Source organism: Galeopterus variegatus, unplaced genomic scaffold, assembly GCF_000696425.1.
Source record: "Galeopterus variegatus unplaced genomic scaffold, G_variegatus-3.0.2 Scaffold357, whole genome shotgun sequence".
In the NCBI taxonomy this organism is placed as follows: domain Eukaryota; kingdom Metazoa; phylum Chordata; class Mammalia; order Dermoptera; family Cynocephalidae; genus Galeopterus; species Galeopterus variegatus.
This window is the reverse complement of record NW_007726468.1, coordinates 413,904-437,123: the sequence shown is the minus strand read 5'-3', so window position 1 is coordinate 437,123 and position 23,220 is coordinate 413,904. Positions and strand designations below refer to the sequence as shown.

Below are 23,220 nucleotides of genomic sequence, written 5' to 3'. Positions count from 1 at the left end.
CCCCCCCCCCCCCGCTAAATCCAGGGTGATCTCAGCACAAGATCCTTAACTAGTCACATCTGCAAAGACCTTACAGTATTTCCAAATAAGGTCACGTTCTGAGGTTCTGGGTCAATATGAATTTGGGGGGACTCTATTCACCCCACTACAAGTCACTTTACCTTTGGACCCTCTTGTGTGTGGGAGAGGACCGTACTTCTCCTGCCTGGCAATGGAGACTCAGCCCAAGGCAAGGAGATACTGAGAGGGCAAAGTGGGAGGAGGACCACATCTGTGCTGAGACCCCTTTGTTTCTGAGTCCAAAGGAGAGCAGACACATGGTGCCCTCCAAGGGGACCTTTCTGCTGATGGGCCTGGCCATGACAGCTGAGTTCCTCATGACTTGTCCCATAAGGGTGGCACGTGTGCCATCACTAGGAACCAGCCTTGTCCTCATGCAGCTGGACCACATGAGGAATGTGACAGATGGTGTCTGAAGGTGGAGCGAAGACAGAATGAATGCCCACCAGACTGAGAGGGTTTCCTGAGACAAGAAAAGGAAGCTGGCATTTCTATGCAATAAGACAAAGGATTTTGATTAAGAGGGTATTTTACCTGCAGGGTACTGGATCGAGCGGACAGTGACCCAAGAGCATAGACAGAGTTTCTCCGCCACCCTCTGGTCCAGCCCACGTTATTTTTTTTTTTTTCCTTTTTGTCTTTTTTCGTGACTGGCAACGGATCGCAACCCTCAGTGTAGCACCCGTACCAGACCGGGACCGGCAACGGGATCGCAACCCTCGGTGTTGTGCCCACACCTCGCTCAGCCAGTGAGCAACCGGTCTGTATGTGGGATCCGAACCCTCGGCGGGAGCGCCACTGTGCTCCCAAACGGTGCACTGTAGCAGTGCGCCACCGGGCCGGCCCCCAGCCCACGTTTATACAAGCAGTTCACACAAAGCAGTGGGAAAAGCCAAGAAGCAATTGACAACTAAGAAACAAGCCAACATCACCACTTATGACAGTGATTATTATCTTTGGTGCTCTTGTGATGCAGGTAGCAGACCGGCTGTTGCCACACCAGCACATAATCATTACATCCCTTCTTTGTAGTCATCAGCCGTTTCTACCTATTGCTCTAACTACCTGACCCCTAGTTGCTGCATGATTTCTGTGGGTGGGGCTCACACCAAGGACACAGCAAGTGGTGAGGGCTTCAGGACGGAGTATGTTATGCTCACAGTCTCACAGATGGGGAGACCGAGGCACAGGGAGCTCTACTCACTCAAGGTCACATGGCCGGTCAGGAAGGTGTCAGCTCAGCAGAGTAAGGGGAAAGGCTGAGTGGTCTCCCTGGGTTGGAAGCTCATTCTTCTCTGGGCAGCAGCGGGTGTCACAGCCAGAAAAACAGCCTGGTCAAGCTGCGTGATTCTCCATGGGGTCCCTACACCTGCAGCGTCAGCATCACCTGGGCAGTCAGAACAGCAAATTCTCAGGATCCACCCAGACCCACAGAGTCAGAAACTCGGGGGTATTCAACAAGCCCTCTGGGGGATTCCGGTGCCCGCGCAAGTTTGAGAACCACTGGCAAAGTGGGTCCAGAGGCAGAGATCCAAGTTCAAATTCTGGTTCTGCCCCCGACTAACTGCAACCTTGTGCAAATCACTTCACATGCCCAAGCCTCTGTTTCCCTATCTGGAAAATGTAGTGACTAGTGGAAATATCTCCTGTGCCAGGTTCTGAGAATTTTCTGAGATAAGCATTAAAGACGGGGCTCAGTGAACCTCTCCCTGCACCTTCCGGCTGTGGAGGCAGCTCCGAGGGGAAGAGTTAAACTAGAGGCGGGGGCTTTCCTTCAGAGCAGCCACCTTGGGGGCTTCAAGTGGTCTCTGGGGTTCCGCGGAGGGTACCAGCTCTAGCCCCAGTTAACCCCAGCACCACTGTGGAGAGGCCCCTGGGGCAGCCTGGGGCTAGGTGGGAAAAGTAGAGGCTTTGTCCTGGGTTAGTGGTTTGTTTTAATAGACTTTATTTTCTAGAACAGTTTTAATTTACAGAAAACTTGAGAAGAAAGTAAAGAGAGTTCCCACATACATACACCCAATTTCCCCTATTATTAACATCATACATTAGTATGGTACATTCATTACAATTAATGAATCAATACAGATCTATTATTATTAACTGAAGCCCACACTTTATTCAGATTCCCTCAATATCCTTCTTCTGTCCCAGGACCACATCCAGGGTCCCACATGACATTCTGTCTCAGACCTCCTCAGGCTCCTCCGGGCTGAGAATGTTTCTCAGACTCTCCCTGTTTTTGTGACCTTGAATATCTTGAGAGGTACTGGTCAGTATTTTGCAGGCTGCCCCACCACTGCGATTTGGCAGATGATGGTAGGTTTTTAACAAGTTTTTTTTTGCTGAGCGAGGGCCTGGAGGAGGCTTGGAGCCCAGTGTGTGGCCATGGTGATGGTGGGGACCAAGGATGACTCAGGCATAGCCCCAGTCGGCCACCCCAAGAGCTGGGACCAGACTGCCCAGGCATTTCTCCAGACTCCTCTCTCGGGGGCTCCGAGCTTTCTCCTTGTCTCAGCCTGGAACCCAGGCTTGGGAGTGACTGGTGACTGGTGATAATGACACTCATTTTTCTGATTGGCCTTCAGAGGCTCAAGACTAGCCCCAGGTCCCACCAAAAATCAAACTCGCCCCACATAGCCCGTGATAGTGTGGACACTGTTCCAGCCGGCAGACAACTATAGAGTTGGCCAAGGGATTGTCCATTCCACAAACATTTATCACGTCCCTACTGTATGCTAGGCCCTAGCCCAGGTACCAGGGCTACGGGGGTGAACAAGGCAGCCATGGAATCAGGAGTGTAAAGAGGCGGCGCGTGTTAATGGGCACCGTCACCTGAATGTTAACCGTCACCTGCTGAGTGTGAGGACAGAAAAGAGGGGCCAGACCTACCCGGGGTGGTTAGGGAGGCATCACCCAGGAAGCAACCAAGCTGCAAGGAGCCAGCCTGGCTAAGAGCAGGGAAGGGAAGGTGTTCCAGGCAGCGGGACCTGCATGGGCAAAGGCTGGGAGGCAGGGAGGAGCCTGGTATGCGGGTTGCAGGAATTGAAAGGACAACAGCGGGTGGCTAGGAGACCAGAGAGGACTATAGAAGCCAGACGTGGCCGGCAGGGAATTTGGAATTTACCCCAGTGGTGACGGGAGCTCCATGAAATGGAGGAGTGAAGATTATTCATTCCACTGATATGTTTGAGAGTTTTCAGGATTGGTTGGGAGTTTCATACGTTTCAAGGAGCTCACAGGAATCCAATCCCAGCTGCACAATAGTTAGGAAACAGCCAAGGTCAAGTGCCTTAATTTACTGAGCTTTACTGCCCTCATCTGTAGATCGGGCTCAGGCTTCCTGTCATGGGCATCCTGGGGGAGGTCCCTAACATCACTGCCCACCGGTACCACCACCGTGTGCGCAGGGGTCTTTGCTCTGCCTCCCCCGACACCCCGGCCTAGAATGGAGGCCCGACACACAGCAGATGCTCAGTGACACTAATTCCCTTCTATTGCAGGGCAGAGCCCAGACTAGGGTTGTGTCCCGTGCAACTTTTCATTTGTTCAACAAACATTTACTGAGCACCTACGACCTGCCAGTTGCCACGCTGGGCCACAGGGACACAGCAGTGAGCAGCACAAAGCGCCTGCCCCATGTGGGAGAGACAGAAATGTGTGCGTGGACAAACACAGCCGAGATGGCTGGATTTTGTGTAGGAGCTACAAAGGGAATTAAGCAAGGGGACGCAGTAGAGGGGACAAGGTGGGGGAGGGACCCGACACTATCATCAGCCATACAAACACAGCCGAGATGGCTGGATTTTGTGTAGGAGCTACAAAGGGAATTAAGCAAGGGGATGCAGTAGAGGGGACAAGGTGGGGGAGGGACCCGACACTATCATCAGCCATGTGAATGCGGGAATGGTATTCCAGGCAGCAGGAATGGCAAGTACAAAGGCCCTGAGGCAGCAACGCACATGTTGAGCTACGGGCAGCAAGGAGGTGGGGATGGGGGCTGGGCTAGGCAGAAGGAGCTGGGGTCACTGGGCAGGCAGGGCTGTAGGAGCAGGGGTGTGGTGTCAAGACTTCAAGAGTAATACAAAGTGCTAGAATCACTCTAGCCCAGGGGCCTCAACTGCCACTGCCCATCAGAACCACCTGGGAGGTTTTCAGCAGGTGCAGCCCTGCTCCTCCCCAGAGGCATGGTGGTCCCGGACACCGGGATTTTCTGGGCTTCCTAGGTGATTCTCTTGGTAGCCCAGGTGACAACCAATGCCCTTGCTTTGCAGAGGGGCTGAGGTGGGGACTGATTGCCCACAGTGACAAAGAGCAAGTCAGCTTGGCTGGGAACCCAGGTATGCAGGCTCTAATCCAGGGCTCTTTCTGGAACCTTCCCAACAGACCTCTGCCCAGGAGGCAGGGACGAGGAGGGCTGAGAGATCCCCCAGCCCAGGCTCAGCTCAGAGGAGCAGGATGGATAATCAAAGCCTGTTTTAAACACTGCAGCAGATGGCAGCTGATTTGGCCCTGCCCTGTGCCCAGGGCAGAGCAGGCAGCCCTCCTGGCTGACAGCAGGGATTTAGCCCCTCTCTCCCGTCACCAGTGCTTAAGCTAAACCTCCAGCACCTGCTGTCCTCAGGAAGAGGGAGGGCCGGCCAGTGACGCAGCAGGTGGGAGATAAGACGCTGTCCCTAACTGCCCTGGGTATGTCGGCCTGGCATTCAGGTGACAGTTCCTATCAACATTCATCTCTTCCTCGCACTCCTGGTTCCACGGGGTCAGGAACGACGGCTGCCCTGTTCATCCCTGTAGACCTAGTACCTGGGCCGGGGCCTGGAACACAGTGGGGATGCAATAAATGTTTGTGGAATGAATGATCTCTCAGTCTTAGCCAAGGCATGGAAACCCTCCCTGGGGCAGACCCTCCAGCTGGCGGGCATCCTGCAAGGAGCTCAGTGCTTCTGGAGCGCACACCTGGCCAGGCAGTTTCAGCTGCCTCCTCTCTGTCTCCTCTCTGTCCCCTGTCATCTGCGTAGCAAGGCTTCAAGGAGAGTTGTTTATCATTCCCACCGTACAGATAAGGGACCTGAGGCGTTGGGTGGCACAGCTCCCCGCCCGCAGTCACACCGCTAGAATGTGGCCATGCGGGGACACAGAGGGCCTTGGAACATGACCCTGCAAGGCCGCAGCCCCAGACACATGCCCGTCCTCAACCCCAGCTTCTTCCTCATTCCCTGCCATGTCCTCTGGGCCTGACCTGGATGAGCTGCTCCAGAAGTATCTGTGGAATGGGCGTAGGCTGAAGAATAAACCTCCAGGGAGACAGGAGGATGGGGAGGCGGGTGCGGGGATTCACTGTCGGCTCCTCAGCTGCTCGCAAGGGGGTCTGCCTGGCTTTGCACTGCTCCAAGACTCCAAAGTGAGGGCGACGCTGACCCATTGTCAGCTGCAGGAGCACAACTGGGCTCAGGAGGCTGAGCAGCCTGCCATTGCTGCCTGCCTCCCAGGGGCCTTGTTCCAGGGACCACCTCGGTAAAGGTACAGGGCAGCGATGCCCGCAAGCCCTATTCTTTGCACGTAACAGCCATGTCCAAAGTGGCTCCCTGCTGGTTCCCACGGGGCTGCCCGTCCTTTTTCATGGCTGTGTAGTACTCCTTGCACAGCTGCACCATCATTTCTAACTCAACCCCAACTTGTCTTCTATAAGCAGAGCTTCAATAAACATCCTTCCCCCGATCATCCACTGAAGAGGCAGCCCAGCAGTGGAACACTCTAGATGGTGCATGCCCTTAATATCTTGAGAGCTTTGCCAGGTGACCCCCCAGAAGTCGTACCTGGTGGCCCTCCCGCCCACGCTTTGGGAGACAACTGCACCACCAGTGTTAATGGCCTTTTTTATTTTTGCCAATCTGAGTGAAAAATGGTATCTGTGGGGAGTTTCATGTTTCTTTTTAGCAAGCCAGCTGTAACTTCTTATTGAAGTGTAGCACACACAGGAAAGAGACTCAGATCATGAACACGCCACTCCATGCGTTTTCACACTGACCAGCGCCCAGATCGAGGAACAGAACCTTCCAGTTCCCCAGAGCCTCTTGTGCTCCCCGAAAGGGTAACACTCTCCTGACTTCTAACAGCACAGATCTTTACCTGCTACAAAGCTCTTGTGTGTCTCGCTTCTTTTGCTGAGCAAGGAACCTTTAACCACCCAAACAACACCTGACGCTCCTGACACCCTCCTCAGAAGCCGTTCAAGGCGCAGCGTACAGGCCACCAGAAGGGAGCAGCGTGCCTGGGGGTCCCACCGCCTGCTTGGAACCTGTAGATGTGGGAGGCCGTCCCAGCCGCTCCACTGTTGCCAGACCCAAGGTCAATGCCTGGACATCTCTGAGCCTCTGTTTCCATGAATGATCTGCTGCTCCTCCCTGCACTAACACGAGGAGAGGGTTGGTAGCATTTCCTTGCTGCCACCCTTGCATGTCATCGTCACCAAACAGAACTGTGTAGCCCACGAAGGCAGGGCACGTGCCTCTTCACTGTGTGACCCTGGGCAAGCAGCGTTTGTCTCTCTTGTCTGCGTTTCTTCCGCTGTCAGGTGACTGTTCACATCATCTCAGGAGCCAGGTCCTGGAAAGGACACTCACAGGCCTCCATGAAATGTGTCAAGGAACCTGTCGCCACTCTCGTCTCTTCTCAGCACTGAGGCCCCAACACTTAGGGACATGGGCTAGGCCTTTCTTGTCTTGCCCAGTTCAGAGGAGCAATCCCCTCTGTAACGTTTGCTGAGGTTACCTGGACATGAAAGGGTCAGCGTCTGCCACGTATTTCTGCACCCAGCAAGCGCCAGGTACCAGGGCACGTTGCTGCTGTCTGCACCCACCTGGGACAGGCCCGGCCCCGCGGGGAACTGATCAGGGAGCAGGACAGCGAGGCGGCACTGGGCTCTCTGGGCTCACCAACAGGGAGCCGGGCCTTCCCGGGGGACTCGGGTGGGGCAGGTGCACCTGAGCTGCCAGGGACGGGGGCAGCGTGTGCTGCCGCTGCTGCTCCTGAGCGCTGCTCCCAGCTCTGGTCTGCTCTGCCGTGGGCTGCCCTGCCTCCACTAGCCTCGCTGCCCACAGCTGGGAGGGTGCCCCCCTGTCCTCAAGGCCTAGGGACTAACTGGAATGGCCTGCTTAATTACCCCTTCAATTGCTGTAATAGTACTGACAACATGGCCCCACTAAGCACCTGCTCCTGGCCCAGCTTCCCTACACACCTTCCACTTAATATCTTGCGTCATTTTGAGAGCCCTGCAGAGTAAGGGTTATTATCTAAAGCAAAAGTTAAACTCTTTATTCCAACAAAGGAACCAACTGTTTATAGCAACTGATAGCCAGCCCTGGTCACCCCATTTGTGGCAGGAAACAGACTCAGAGTGGGTAAGAAGCTTACTCAGACCACACAGCAGGTGAAGGGCAGACTGGGGGCTTGGGTCCCTCTGGCTAGGGCCATCCTGCCGCCCCTCCCTGCAGCTCCAGCCTCACAGGTATGCAAAGGAGCCACATGGGGCCACGGAAAACCAGCAGCTCTCCAGTGCGTACTCCGTGCCAGGTGTGCAGTGCCGGCTCAGACGTGCCATGCTCCTGTCCTGAGGATAACAGATACCCCTGTGGTTCTCCACTGCGGGTGACTTGCCTGCTCCCCCCCATACCCCGTGTAGAGTTTTCAGATTCAGGAGGAAAAAACAAAGCAAAACAGGATGTCCAGTTGTATCTGAATTTCTGATAAACAAGGAATAATTGTCTAGTATAATTATATCCCAAAAATTGTATGGGACATACTTATGATAAAAAAGTATTTATCTGAAATTCAAATGTAACTGGATGTCTTCTAATTTGTTTGGAAACCCTATGCCCAGGGGACACTTGGCAATATCTGGAGACATTTCTGTTTGTCACAGCTGGGACTGCAACAGCATCAACATCCCACAATGCACAGGACAGCCCCCACCACAAAGGGTGGTCTGGTCCCCATGTTAGCAGGGCTGGCGGAGGCTGGGGAGCCCTGAGCTGTGCTCATCAAGCCTTTGTACCAGCAGGCAGGGGTGCCAAGGGCATGACTTATTTTCTATGGCTTCAGCTCTCACAGGTGTCCATTCTCTGGATGAGTAGATTGAGGGCCAGGAGGAAGGATCACCACCAAGAAGTGATGGGCCCAGGGCTGGACCCGGCCTTCTGAGCCTGTGCCCGCTGTACAGTACCCTCACTCCACAGCCGAGACCCTGAGCAGCCCTCCTGGAGGGGCTGGCACTAGGATGAGCAGGACCGGCTGTGGGAACTGGGAGGGGCAGGCTGCAGGGAAGGCCCTGCAAGAGTCAGCACTCAGAGGCAGGAAGGACGCCTGGCCGGGCAGAGCCGGGGGAAACACCTCACCCACCACCGCCATGTTTCGGAGTTTCCTTTCTCCAGCTTCTCTCAGGTTGTCTCTCCAGCAGCGCATCCCTGACGCAAGCTGGGGCTTTTTCCTTAATTAAAAAGAGATTTAAAGCATCCACTGCAGTCTCTATTGGGCCTGGGCTGCCTCAAAAAGGTAAAACTGCTGGAGCTGCCCCAGCCTCATCCATAATGACACAAGCTTTCCCTATAATTAGAATTTAAAAAAAAAAAAAGGATTAAATGCATCTGGAACCTCAGAGGCATTTGTCGGTTTGTTTTTTGAAAGACCTGTGCTAAATTCAGACACCCAGTCATCTCTGAGAGATTAGTGCCAGCCCCAGGGCCAGCCCCAGCCCCCACTCAGCACTCTGAGTTCCGTGTTCCTGGCCCAGGGCCTTTGCACGTTCTGTGGCCGCCCAAGCACCCTCTCCTCCATCTCCTGGCCTCCTCTAGGAATCCTTCTCCAACTCTCATCATCTCCCCACATCCTGCTTCTCCCTCGGGATCATGGGCCCTTCCCAGTGATGGCTTGAATCACTGGGGACACTTTCCATTTCTTTCTAGCTGACCCTGAAGTCTTTGGGATCCCATTTCTGTTGCCAGAGCCTGAAGCAGGAGGTGGGGGATGGCAAAGTACAGGGGAGGCACAGAGAAACATCTGCTGAGGCTGTTTTGTTCTCGGCTGTGTCTCCAGCACCTGAAACAGTGCATGGCACATAGTAGGCGCACAGTAAATGCCTGTTGCCTGAGCACCTTCCTGGTCCAGGCTCAGTGCAGGGGGGTTTATACCTGTGTTGTAAAGGAGGGGGACATAAGCCTGACTCTACAGGTGAGAAAACCCAGGCCAAGAGTGGCCATGTCACAGCAGGAAGCAGAACTGAGAGTCGCCTTTGGGTTTTTCTTTAACCAAACTTGTGGCCATTCTGATACAGTAAGGAAAAACAGTCCCCTGAGGGTTGTTAGAACCAGGAGTATTTTGTGTAGCATTTGCTCCAGCTGTGCGACTGTGAGACCGCTGGCCCACACTCACGTGGCTAGGAGTAACAGCAGCTGGGTGGCACTCTGTAGGTACCTAGTATTAGTGGTAAATCAATGAATAAGTGCTAAGATTAGAACCTCATGATGTTAATAACAGCTTATGTTTATCAAGAGTGCACTGCAAGGCCAGTTCTGGGGTTTCTTCTCCTGCAAAACGCACGTAATAATTACACCGACCTTGTGGAGCTAGAACAACACGTACTGAACCCCTGCACCCTGGACATGGGCACCCTTTACCCCCATTTTGCCGGTGAGGAAGCAGAGGCCCAAAGAGGTGGAGCCAGTGCCCAGGTGGATTCAAGCCCAGGTATACCTCCTGGCCTCCCACTGCACTTGTGTGTCAGAGAGGCTTGAACCCACTGTGTGCCGGATGGTGCCTTGGGGAAGAGGGGCACCGTCCCCAGCGAGGCTCCAAATCAGCCCTGTCCCAGGCTGGGTTGTAGGAGGCAAGCCGGGTGCTGTTTTTAAAAGAACCATTAGAGGGAACCCTTGAGCCGCGATGCCTGCGGCCAGCCAGCCTCTGCTCTTGGCTCTGGCCTGGTGTCTGCTGTGGCCTCTGGGTGGCCTGGGGGCCATAGAGAGCTGGCCTGGGGAATGGTGCCCTGTCCCCAGGGACCTGCGGCATCCTCAGCAGGGCCTGGATGTGGGGTCCCGAGCATGATCACCTGGCTTGAGGCTTTTGCAGGATGAGACGTGCAGACTGATACCAGAAGGGCGAGGGGTGCTTAGGCCTGTAGCCCCTTCAAGCCCCAGCCCTGCCACTGGCCCCCCATGTGTCCTCGGGCATGTCACCTCCTTTCTCCAGGCCTTGGTTTTTCATCTGTGGAATGGCCATGACCCTAGTGCCCTCCCTGAGAGATGGGGTGAGGATGAATGCAGGTGTGGAAGTGACCAGCTCACCCAGCGCCTGGCCTGGAGATGCTTGAAGAAGGGTGGCTGGTCTCAGCAGGGAGGCGGCACTGGCCCCCAGCTCAGTATCCCCACGACTGGCTCACCGTGGGCCATTTCTCCCATGCCTGGCAGCCACATGCCCTACACCGGGAATTTTGTTCCTACAAGGTTGGTATCATAGCTCCATTTTTACAGCCAGGGAAACTGAGGCTCAGAGAGTAAAGCCACCTGTTCCCATAGTCACCCTAACTTAGGGTATCCCAGCCCTGACTATTAGAATTGCCTGGGAGCTCTTCAAAATCCTGGTGCCTCTCAAAGAGCAGTGCATCAGCACCCCTGGGGATAGAGTCCTACAAGGGCGTTTTTTTAACTTTACAGGTGATTCTAGCAACAATGGAAAAGCACTGCCCTCGAGCTAGGAAAGGGTGAACCAGGTTTCAGACAGTCTGTCTGACCTCTATATGACAGTGTCTTCCCACTTAATGTGTGTAGAAGGCTGGCTCCAGGTGCTGGGGGTTTTGTGACCTGGTTTGCACACGGTTCCACACCCAGTGCTGAGGAAAGCGCTGCCACACAGTAGGGGTTAAGGCCTGGTGACCCCCAAATGTTTGGCTGAGCCACCCTCCAGGAAGCCTTCCTGCACAAGCTCCCATCCTACCCTGCAGCCTTCTAATGAACCTGGGTCGCTGGGATCCCTGTCCCCTCCCTCCTTGGGGCCTGACCCCCTGGAATCCCAGCCAAGCCCTTCCCTTCAGGAAATAGGCTCTTAATAACTCAGGCAGGCACATAATTAACAAATAACAATTCTGGCCTTAGCACAAATGAGCTCCTTGTCTGGGTCAGGGTTGGTATTTGTTTTTTAATCCCTAAAGTCGGCTTTATCCTCTTGAGGGGTTTTCCCTCCCGCTCAGCCACCTCTGCCACTGATGCTGGGCAGCCCCTGGGATTTGAGGGGCTGGAGTCCCCCCTCCTCCCTCCCTCCTTCTTCCTCCCCTCCTTCTTCCCTCCTTCCAGTATCTCTCCAAGGTCCCACCAACCAGTGACCTGATGCTTCCACATTAAAAATGTGGGCTTTGACCTCAAGCTCCAGACCATGTTAAAATACAAATGTGGGGCCCCCGGGAGGAGTGTGGCTTTTCTCCACTAGCGTTTTATTTAAGAATTTTGGAATATTCACTGAGAAAGAGGCTTTGGAGACTGAGCAGGGAGGCTCCCTCCCACTATAGATAAGATCATCAGAGCCTCATTTTGTTCCAGAGCCTCCCTGGGAAGCTCTTTATGGACATAATAGGAAAGCTCTCAGGGATTGTGAGCTCTCTGGGCGCCTGCTGGCTGGGCGAAGTGCTTTGCATGAATTCATTCATCACACACAGCCCTCTACCCAGCTGCATTCAGGGTTTTGGATTTGGGGGGGGGGTTGCTTTAACAAGCCTCAGGTGTTCGAGGTTTCATTATTGCCTGTTAGGACATCAGGCATATCCCAGATCCAAACTCCCCAATGCCAGCTTATAGAGCGGAGATTGGCAAACCACAGCTCTTACGCCCAATCATGCCTGCCTTCTGTTTTTATAAAAAAAGTTTTATTTGGGACAAAGCCACGCCCATTCATTTCCATATTGTCCATGGCTGCTTTCATGCTACAGTGTCAAAGCTGTGTGGCTGGCGTGTCCCCGCAAAGTCAAAGATTTACTGGCTGTGCTTTTCAGAAAGTTTGCCAGTTCTGTTATATAGTATGATGGGTACAAGAAGCGCCACCTTTTGGAGTCAGCTAGACTTGGGTGTGGGTACAGATCCTGGCTCTGCCACACACCAGCTGTTCAGCTGGGTGCAAGCCGTCCTCAGTTTGCACGTCTGTGAGATGGGACTGATAAACTTCACACAGGGTGGCAGTGAGACCACAGAAGAAGGTGCTTATTGGGCCCACTCCACGCGGCTTCCTTTGGTTTGTTTTGCGTTCTGGCTTCTGCGCACGTTCCATTGCTTTAAATAAAGAAGGTTCGGAAACGGCTGCTTTAGGTCAAGTTCACAGAGGCCTCGATAGGTGCTCCTGAGGGGCCCATAGTTTCATGCAAAGGAAGGAGGGTGGCCTCTTCCTACAAAACTAAACAGCCTGGTGGAGTTGGGGCCCCAGGGTCTTTCCCGGGAGGAAACAGGACTGGGACTCAGAAGACGGGGAGGGGAGGGTTAGTCACTGCAGACGTGAGAACCAGCTGGGCAAAGCGAGGGCCCTGTCGGGGTGACCTGTCTGCAACGCTGCCTGAGTGCCAGGCACCTGCCACTCTCTCTCCAGCCCAGAGAGGTGGGTGATCCAACCCTGGTTTTGTCAGTGTAAACAAGAAGGTTGCCAGGAGTTGGTGAATCACAAAGCTGGAGGGTATCTGGTGCACACGGACCGCCCTCACTCCGACTCCAGCTGCAAGTTTGGGGGTTCCCAGAACTACCCTCAGATTTGATAATTTTCAGGAAAGACTCGCAGAAGCCACTGAAAGCTGTTATACTCAGTAATGGTTCATTCCTGGGAAAAGACACAGGTTACAATCAGCCAAGGGACGAAGCTCATAGGGCAGAGTCCAGGAGGGTCCCAGACATGGACTTCCAGCTCTCCTCCCCCAGGGGAATTGTCAACAGAGTTAACTTCTCCTGCAACCATGTGTGACAGCACACACGGAGCGCTGCCAGCCAGGGGAGCTGCTCCGAGCCTTGGTACCCAGAGTTCTTACTGGGTGTTACAGGTTGAATTGTGTCCCCCCAGAATGTATATGTCAATGTCCTAGCCCCTTTGGGAATAGCCCCTAGTCCTGTTGGGAGTAGGGTTTTTGCCAGTGTAATTAGTTAAGATGAGGTCGCACTGAAGAAGGGAGGACCCCTGACCCAATATGACTCGTGTCCTTATAAAAAGGGGAAATTTGAACACAGCAACACGCACACGGGGAGAACACCGTGTGAAGACGGTGGCAGAGCCCAGGGCGATGCTTCTACAAGCCTAGGAACACCAAAGGGGGGTGGCAAACCACCAGAAGCCAGGAGGAGGCGTGGGAGAGAGTCTCCTGCACAGCCTCAGAAGGAACCAAGCCTGCCGACCCCTTGATCTCAGACCTAACCTCCAGAGCTGCCCAGGGGTCACTACACTGACCCTACAGGGATCATTAGGAGCTCTGTCCTTCCTAATGGAGGTCAACAGGAGCAATAGTCACCCATGACTCAGCTCCTGCAGCTGGCCAGGGGCTCTGATACTTGACTAATCTAACCCCAGTCTGGCACTGTTTGGGGAAAAAACAAAGTGGTAGTGCGCAGAAGGGATTTTAACACCTTGGCAATGGTGCCTGAAGGTTTTCATTTGTTTCATTTAAAACGTGAAGTATCCCTACTTACTCTGCTTCAGGCACTGTGCTAGGCTCAGAAGAACATAGATGAGTGAAATCGTGGCTGTTCTCCAGATGCTCACAGTAAAAAAAGACAGAAGCAAGAACTAATCATTTCAGTGCAGTCTGATCAGTGCTGAAAGATTTGATGAATGAGTGAGTACAAGTGGATGAAGCAGGGAGCAGTCAGATCTGCTGGGACACTTTCCCCAAGGAAGAGCGTGATGTGCTGGGCTTTGAAGGCTGTGTAGGAGCTCACTACCCTGGAAAAGAAAGAAAGAGCATTCCAGGCTGGGAACAGTCTATGCAAAGACATGAAGGGGCCTAGGGGGCCCTGTAAGTTTGGGGAACTGTCAGCAGTTTGGGAAGTGTAGGCAGGTGCAGGGAATGAGGCTGCAGGTAGATGGGGCCAGACCATGAAGGCTTAAAATGGGGCTAAGAGGCCCACTAGCCTATGATCCACATTTCCCAAAATATATCTCATGACTCATGGTTCTGTGAAACGATAACAGGTGTTCCTCCAAAAATGGACTCCAAGGTTATTTAAGTTCGAGAAGCCCAGGGTTAAGCACAATTAAAGTGGCTTCCTTACTGCAGAACTTCTCAGAGCCTTTAACTCTCTAACACAGGTGTGAGTCTCCTAGAGGTGGATAGAGTAGACGGGATTCAGTCAACATTCAAATACGTTTTATTTCCAAACTCATTTGATGGTGGAACCCCTTCCTGAGGGATTCACAGAATGCTAGTGTTCCAGGGAACACACTTTGGGAATGCTGCTGGTAGTCATCAAGAGCTGGTGAAGAAGGTGTGATCGGACTTGCAGTTTCTGGCTGCTGTTTGCAGGGTAGGCTGAAGAGAGAGAAATCAGGCGGCAGGCAGACTAGCTGGGGACATGAGGAGGAGAAGGAAGGACGTGAAAGATATTGAGGGGACAGGACCTGCAGGCTGGAGATTGGTCACATTGGCTGGGGGTTTGGAAGGTGAGGAGGAAATGAAGAATTGAGCCCACGCTCTGGCTGCTAGTGCATGGTGACGTCATTGGCTCAGGAGGGGTGAGGAAGGTGTTTGGCAGAGTGAGTAGCTGGTGATATTTATGTCAGCCAGAAATCTGTAGCTGGGCTTGGCCACGTCACTTCTACATGATTTATGGGTGAAGTAGGACAACTCATTTGACGACTTAGAAGAAGTGGACAAATTCCTAAAAAAGTCCCACTTGCCAAAACTGACACAAGATGAAACAGAAAATCTGAATAGCCCCATATCCACTAAAGAAACTGAATTCATAATCAAAGACCTTTGCACACAGGCAATCCCAGGTCCAGATCATTTGATTGGTGAATTAAATCAACATTTAAGGAAGAAACTACACCAATTCTATTAGTCTGTTTCTGTTGCTTATAACAGAATACCTGAAACTGGGTAATTTACGAAGAACTGAAATTTATTTCTTACAATTTTGGAGCCTGAGAACTCCACAGTCCAGCAGGTGCATCTGGTGAAGGCCTTCTTCTTGGTGGGAACTCTCTAAAGGGTCCCACAGCAACCCAGGGTGTCACATGGTGAAAATGGCCCTGATCAAGTGAGCTAACCTCACTCAGTCTCTCTATGAAGCTATCAGAGCTGCCCAGTGACCACTCATTAAACCATCGACCCACTGTTCCATGAATGGGTCAGTCCATTCACAAGGGCGTGGTACTCATGATCCAATCACCTCTTAAAGGCCCCACCTTCCACCCCATATTGGGGGTTAAGTTCCAACGTGAGTTTGGGGGGACATTCAAACCATAGCACTGATCTTACACAAACTCAAAATAATCTGTGGGAGACTTGACGTCGTGCATGGTTTAGAGTGAGACAGGGCAGGGTTCAAATTCATGCTGTGTTTCGTTCACCCATTCAGAGTGATGTTCTGAATACTTCCCGTGCATGCATCAGTCCCTGTTCTAGGCATTGAGTATATATTGGTGTTATACATGCTTGAAGTTATGCAAGCTTGGGAGAGGGAGTCATGTAACTTTCCTGAGCCTCGGTTTCCTCATCTGTGAAGTGGAGAAAGCGATCCCCCTTTGCTGAGAGCTGCCCGGACTTGGTGATAGGGAGGGAGACAGCCTGTGGAGGGCAGTTTCCCAGCGGCCACTGATGCCTGTCTCTCTGTTGTGTGTGTACGTGTGTGTGTGTGTTCCACGCTGCCCTCTCAGGCTTTAAAATGTGTGTCAGCAGCAGCAGCAGCAGCCACGACGAGGCGCCGGTCCTGAGCGACAAGCACCTGGATGTGCCCGACATCATCATCACCCCCCCGACCCCCACGGGCGCCATGCTGCCAAGGGACTCGAGGCACACAGGTGAGGCCACCTGCCACTGCTGCCTGGCTGGAGACAGCTCACGGGGGCAAGCTGCGGCCCCACCTCCTCCTGGGTTTATTAGAAATGGATGGTCAGATCTGCGTATGTGCCACTGTGAGCCCCTCGCTACGGCCCCAGCGCCAGCAAGATGTGACATGTTAAGTAATTAGCTAGACAGCCTTCCCAGCAGCCAGGGACAGTAGATAGATGGGGCTGGGCTGAGCCTACCATGCCTCGTCCCCTGCCAGCCAAGGTAGTTTGTTGATGGATGTGCCTTCCCTGCCAGCAGGAGGACTGGCACTCCATTTCGCTGGCTGTGGCAGTGTGGCTAGACAGGCCAGACCCAGAAACAACCCAGGCTCTGCGAGAAGGGAGAGGAGATGGGATTTTTCCCAGTGAGAGGCACCCCCATCCCCCCGGCTCTTCTGTCCATACCGCTGGAGCTGGCAGGACAAATTGTTCCCTTATTCATTGGATGGAGATTACTGAGCCAGGCCTTGCCAGGAGCCAAGGCTGCTGCATGAATGACAACAGTAAAGGTGATTATGTGGCACAGTACAACGTGTAATGAACCATTTTCTCACTTAGTCCTCACAGCAACTCTCTGAGTTAGGGACAGTCTTCATCCCCATCTTATGGATGGGTGAACTGAGGTCCAGAGAGGTGGAGGCTTCTGCCATGCAGCTGGTGTATAGCGGAGCTGGGATTCAGACCCAGCTGGGTGATCTGGCTCATCCTGTGGACCCCAAGGCTGGACACCCTCCCAGCGGGCAGCATCATCCAGCCTGTCAGCTGTGTGACTTGGCCTTGCTGGGCTCACCTGGAGACACAGGGCTGACGGGTGACATGAAAAGTGTGAGGCAGAGTCTGGGAGGCACTGGGGTGACTGCTCAGATGTGCTGGGCTTGGGTCTCGGCTTGCCCACAAGAGCAAGGGATGGGGAGAAAGCCATCTGACTCTTCTGGGCTGGGCCCTGTTACAGGTGCCAGGTGGGGTCATACTCAGTAGTGACTGTGATAGGTTGCATTCCTACGTGACCTTTCCAAGTGCTTGGCACGGGGCTAAATGCTTTCCACGAATCTCATTTAATTCTCCTTCCAACCTTATAGGCTGTGAGTACTGTCCGTATTGCTAGTTTAGAGATAGGGAAAGAAACAGGTCCAGAGAGGGAGAGCGACTCGCCCAAGGGCACACAGCAAGCTGGGAGGAGAGCTAGGCTCCCATTCCAGCCCAGCCGGTGTCTAATCGGAGAGTTCAGTCAGCATGGGTGGCCGGAGGCCCAGGTCCATGGCTGTGCCATCACAGTACTTTCCCTCTCTGAGCCTTGGTATCTTCATCTGTAAAGTGGGATTATACTGCCTTCCCTGCTCCCAGGGAGGGTGTGGGTGCAGAGAAGATGCATGGTTACGCTGTAGGCTGACCTTTCAGGCCAGAGGCTCTGAGCCCCCAGGAGGTTCTTTTTAAGCTTAAGCAGCTCTGGGGGTGGATTAGTCCAGAGACACTGACACAGGCTTCCCCTCCCATCTGCTCTGTCAGGTGGCAAAGCTCAAACCCCGTCCCTGCACTCTTCCCAGGGAAGGGAGGCGTAGGAGAAAGAGCACAAACCTTGCAGCCAGAAAGCCCTGAAGGTGACTCCCGGCTCTGCCCCTTATCTGCTGTGTGTCTATGAGCAAGATGCCACCTCCCTGAGTCTCAGCTTGCTGGTCTGTGAGATGGAGATGACAGCAGTGCCTCAGAGAGGGTGCAGAAGATTGGTGGGTAGGAAGGCCAAGGGGCAGCTTTAATGCCCTGCATGGTGGCTGTGTTATTGATATTCTTAGCAGTGTTAGTTAAGGCAGGAGGAAAGATCACCAGACCTGGTTAGCTTCCTCCAGAGCTGCTTGGATGCTTATCAAATACCTAGGGCTTCCCTGAGCAGTAAGAGATTGGATAGGGCCCTGGCGGGGATCCTCTGACCAACTCTGAGCGGTCTCCTGGCCCCTCTGGGCTTCACCTCATCTATAAACCAAGGGTGGAGATGCTTATCTCCCCGCAGCCCTCCCCACAGAAGCTGAGCCAAGGTTGGGTACCCAGGTAGATTCCATCCCAGGGACCTCAGCCAGAGGCTTCAGAGGGCTAGGCATTCAGAGTGGGCATACAGGGTGCCTGGGGATTCTCAAGAGACCCAGTATTGCTGGGGTCCCCTCTCAGCCTCCAGAGACACCACAAAGCAACAGAGTTCAGAGGCCCCAGCCCTGAAGCTCCCGGGGACAGGGTCCTGGGTGTGGTGGTGGGGAGGGTCCACCCAGGTGTCAATCCCCTCTTTTTCCTAGTCTGGCTGGATGAGACAGGGTCATGCCAAGATGATGGAGAAATCGATCCCGAAGCCTGAGGAGGAGTCACAAAGTACGGGATTGTCTGGCAGGCTCCTGCTGCAGGTGTCCCGGGGCATGGCTGCCAGGGGCAGATGCTGGATGGGAAACAGCAAATCCAGCCCTCGACCAGAAGAGCTGTGGCAGGACGAACAATCAACCAGCCCTGCTCACCTCCAGAACAGTGTCTTCCAGGCCCTGGTGAGTGGACCATACCTCCAAAGCCTCCACATTCCTGCTGACCACCGCGTGGTGAAGGGAGGAAAGAGACCCTTCACCCTGGCCATGGTGACGGCCATTGGGGTGCCAGGGAGAGGCTCTCTGCAGGACAAACACACACTCCAGCACCCCAGGCCACACCGATGTGTGCTCCCAAGGTCAACACATACAAGAACTTCTTGCAAGAGGAGTGGCTCGGTTTTTTACAAGTTGTTTTACAGATATCAAAACAGTTCACAAAGCGATTTATAATTTCTTTTTCTCATTATAGCACTGAGCTCTAACCCACTGAGCAAAGTAGACAGCCCCTTTTTTTTTGCATTATAAATAAAGACCCTCTATAACCAATGGTGAATCCTCTTCTTGGGTTGGGGAAGGAGATGGAGCACACCAGGAAACAAGGTCGGTTTAAGAGAATCATTTAAGGGCCGGCCCGGTGGCGCACTGCTACAGTGCGCCGCTTGGGAGCGCGGCGGCGCTCCCACCAAGGGTTCAGATCCCACATACAGACCGGTTCCCGCTCACTGGCTGAGCGAGGTGCAGGCGCGGCACCGAGGGTTGCGATTCCGTTGCCGGTCCCGGTCCGGTACGGGCGCGACACTGAGGGTTGCGATCCGTTGCCGGACACGAAAAAAGACAAAAAGGAAAAAAAAAAAAGGAGAGAGAATCATTTAAAATGGAGGAGCCAGCCTGGCTTGTGACGGGCCTTCGGTGACCCTGAGCCCCTCAATTTTCAGATTGCTGTGTAGACCTCACTGTGGCCAAGAGCACATCTCTGAGGTCACATGGGCCTCATTCAATTCCCAGCTCTGTCTTTTCCAGCTATGGGATCCTGGTAATAATACATCTCTAGGATGGGAGGAAATGCTGTATGTGTTTTAAAAGAATATAAGATTTTAGGTGTGCCCAGCTCCCTGTAGGCTGTGCTGATCTTAGCCCGTGTGTGTATGTTCATTTTCTGTGATTCTCCCAAGTGTGGTTTTTGCACTGTCTTAGTTGTGCTCTCCAGCAGCAGAGCTTGAGCCAAGGATTCTGGTGCTGGGAGTTGACTTGGGAGGTGGTCCCACGATATATAAGTAGGGGAATGGTGAGGTGCAGTTCAGGGGTCCCCAAGACCACTCTCTGCTTTAATCAGCCACTAGAAGGACTCAGAGAACTCAGAAGAGCTGTCGTAGTCATGGTTATGATTTATTACAGCAGGCAGGTACAGACTGAAATCAGCAAAGAGCAGGGTCCAGGGGAGATCAGGCACAAGCTTCCAGTTGTCCCCTCCCTATGGAGTTGTGGGCAGCTCTAACTTCTGACAATGACATGTGACAACATGCCTGGGGTACTGCCAACCAGGGAAGCTCCCCTGAGCCTCTGTGTCCAGAGTTGTTTTTATTGGGGCATGGTCACTTAGACTTGGCTGGCCACCAGAGTGGCTGACCTTGCCTCCAGCCCCTCCAGAGGTCAAGCTGACACCATGTGGCCCGAGGCCCCCATCTTAAAACACATCCTTAGATAGGCTATCTGATGTGGCCCAAGGACCCAGGCAGACAAAGACACTTATCAGGTAGGAAACCCCAAGGGCCTAGAGGTGAACTCCCAGGTCCTGGGACAAAGGCCAGCCCTCCCTGTGGGCATGGTCAACCCTTCACTGCACAAGAAGCAGGCAAGGAAGGGAAGGCACCCATAGGGGGCACTATGGAGCCAGTGACCCCTGAGGACACCTAGGTTTCAGGACCCTGGGGACTCTTGGCAGGCAGTGTGGATCCCCCTCAGTGTTCCCCCTACCCCTAAGGGTTGAGGCAGGGGGTCTGCATCCTCCACCTCCCAGTCATCACTGGCTGTGGGCAGCTTCCAAAACTACCCAGCTCTTCTAGTCTGTCCACCACAGACAGAAGAGCTCGCAGGGGATACACAGCACACGTGGACACCGAGCCCTGGGGATACTGTGGGCCCCACAATCAGAATTGTGCACTGCAACAGTCCGCACCCAGAAGGCCCTGTGCCAGCTGAATGCTCTGTTGTGACTGCCTTGAAACTCTTCATCGCTGCTGAGCAAGGGACCCTGCGTGTTCCTTTTACACCAAGCCCTGCAAGTGACACAGCCAGTCATGCTTCCAGCAGGAACTTCCATGCACTCAGACACAGCTCACCTGTGAGATCGGCTGTGGCAGTGAAGCCACCTTGGGGGGGGGGGGTCCACCACCTCCTCCCTCAGCCTGGACTCCTGTGGGTCCCACGGAAGGTTTCCTTTCTCATCCTCTGTCATGCATCCAGCAGGAACATGCATGCACTCAGACACAGCTCACCTGTGAGATCGGCTGTGGCAGTGAAGCCACCTTGGGGGGGGGGGGTCCACCACCTCCTCCCTCAGCCTGGACTCCTGTGGGTCCCACGGAAGGTTTCCTTTCTCATCCTCTTAGGAACCGGCCCATAACCAGAAATCTTCAGCAGCCTGGCTGCAGTGTCTGCTGGTAAACCACTGCCCTATCCTGCCTTATGTTTTTTTAACTTTTGTACTGAGGTATCACCTGTACAATAAACTGCACCAAACTTCACTGTGTAGCTCAACAGGTTGTGTATGTGCGTCCACCGTGGAACCCCTTCCCCAATTGAGATAGAGCATTTCTATCACCCAAACACGGGCTTCACTGGACCCTCAAAGCGGTCACTGGTGACCTGCCTCCACTGCCACAGATGTGTTTCGGGACTCATCGAAACAACTGTTTGTTCTGTTCTTGCTGCTGCAACAAAATGCCTTAGGCTGGGTAATTATAAATAATAGAAGTGCATTGCTCACAGCTCTGGATGCTGGGAAGTCCAAGATCAAGGCCCCAGCAGATTCAGGGTCTGGAGGGGGCCTGGTCTCAGCTTCCAAGGCAGCGCCTACTGCGTCCTCTTGTGGTGGCAGGGATAAGGCAGCTTCCTCCAACCTCTTTTAAAAGGACACTGATCTCATTCATAAGAGCAGAGTCCTCAGACTTAATCACCTCCTAAAGGCCCCACCTCTTCCTACTATCACATTGTGTATATGAGGTTCCAGCCTGTGAATTTTGGTGGGGGACACCGACATACAGATCATAGCAGTAACATAAGTGGCTTGATTTAAAATTGGTTTTGGGCTGGTTAGTTAGCTCAGTTGGTTAGAGCACAGTATTATAACACCAAGGTCAAGGATCCAGATCCCCATACAGCCAGCAGCCCCCCACCAAAAATAATTGATTTTTAACAAAATATTAAGTAAACAATACAGAAAGATATATACATTTAGCAACAACCCAATGACTGGGGAATTAACAGCTGGAGCCAGACTACCCGCCCCCCCATGCTCCCTTCATGTCTAGACTCAGGGCAGAGGGAAACAAGGTTACCTACCACCTCTCCTGCCCTCCCTTCCTGCCTGCTCCCCTTCCCTCCGGTGATCCTCCCAGCAGCCAGCTCCCAGCATCTCTGAGAGCTCCTTTCACATGCAATCATCTATGCCTTTGCAGTCCACTGATTTCGTTCCTGTCCCCCTTTGCCCCCCACTCCCTGTCTGCTCTGGTCTGACTTTGGCCTGTTCTGGCCCCAGTGACAGCTTGCCAGGACTATGGAAAGGGCATGCTTGCTGGTCCCTGCCTCCTCTTCAGCTTCTGTCCTTCACACTGCTGCATAATCTCTGATCCCACCACTGCCCTGCTTTGCAACCTCCAAACCTCCCCACTGCCCCTGAGCAGTGGCCAGATGCTCAGCCTTACACCCCTCACTCCAGCTCACCTAAACTTGGTGCTTTTCCTTGTATGCATGCCTCATTCTGGTTACCATTGCTGTGTAACAAACAGCCCCCAAAATCAGTGGCATGAAACAAGTCATCTGTTTTGCTCACACATCTGCAGTTTGGACAGGGCCTGAAGGGGACAGCTCATCTCTGTTTCATGAGACACCAACAGAGATGTGTCATCTGGGGCTGGAAGATCCACCTCCAAGATGTCCCACCTGCTTGGTGCATCTGCCAACCAGGTGGCTGGCAAGGTCTTCTGGGCTCTTAGTTCCTCTTCACAAGAGGCTCCCTGTGGGCAGCTTGGGCTTCCTCGCAGCATGGCGGCTGGTTTTCATCACCTGTAATGACCGGGCCTCTGACGTCACATTGCATCTCTTCTGCTGTAGTCCTGGGCCTTCCTAGACTCAAGGGGAGGGAACATAGACACCACTTCTTGACAGGAACAATGTCAAAGTCACGTTATTGGAAGAGCACATGGGATGGGAAATGTTGCGGCTGTTTTCAGAAACTACAATCTGCCACCCGGTTCATGCAGTTCTTTGTCCTTGGAATGCCTTTGTTCCCATCTGCCCAATCCCAGTCTCTCTACAAGGCCCAGCTCCATTGCCACCTGGTGCTTCTCCATGCTGGCCCCTGCCAGCTGGGAGTCCTTGCTGTCCGCCCCAGGTCCTGCACCCTGTTCGTTCCATGTCTCTCCTAGGGGCAGTGTAGCCTTTCTGTTTACTAGTCATTAGCGTGCAAGTTGTCAGAGGAAGGGGTGCTTCATCAGCTGGGGCTCAGCACCTAAGGCTGATAAACACCACCAGCACCCCA

General features: G+C 53.5%; 1 protein-coding gene across 1 annotated transcript in view; it reads left to right on the top strand.

The window, feature by feature from the left end:
- LOC103586633 (chromosome unknown open reading frame, human C16orf74) overlaps positions 1-19,007 on the top strand; it is a 26,030-nt gene extending 7,023 nt beyond the window's left edge. Inside the window, exons 2-3 of the mRNA XM_008567934.1 lie at positions 15,946-16,089; positions 18,402-19,007. Coding sequence (XP_008566156.1) covers positions 15,946-16,089; positions 18,402-18,460 — 203 coding nt within the window. The 3' untranslated portion in view covers positions 18,461-19,007. The remainder of the gene's footprint in view (positions 1-15,945; positions 16,090-18,401) is intronic.
- The last annotated feature ends 4,213 nt before the right edge of the window (positions 19,008-23,220 follow it).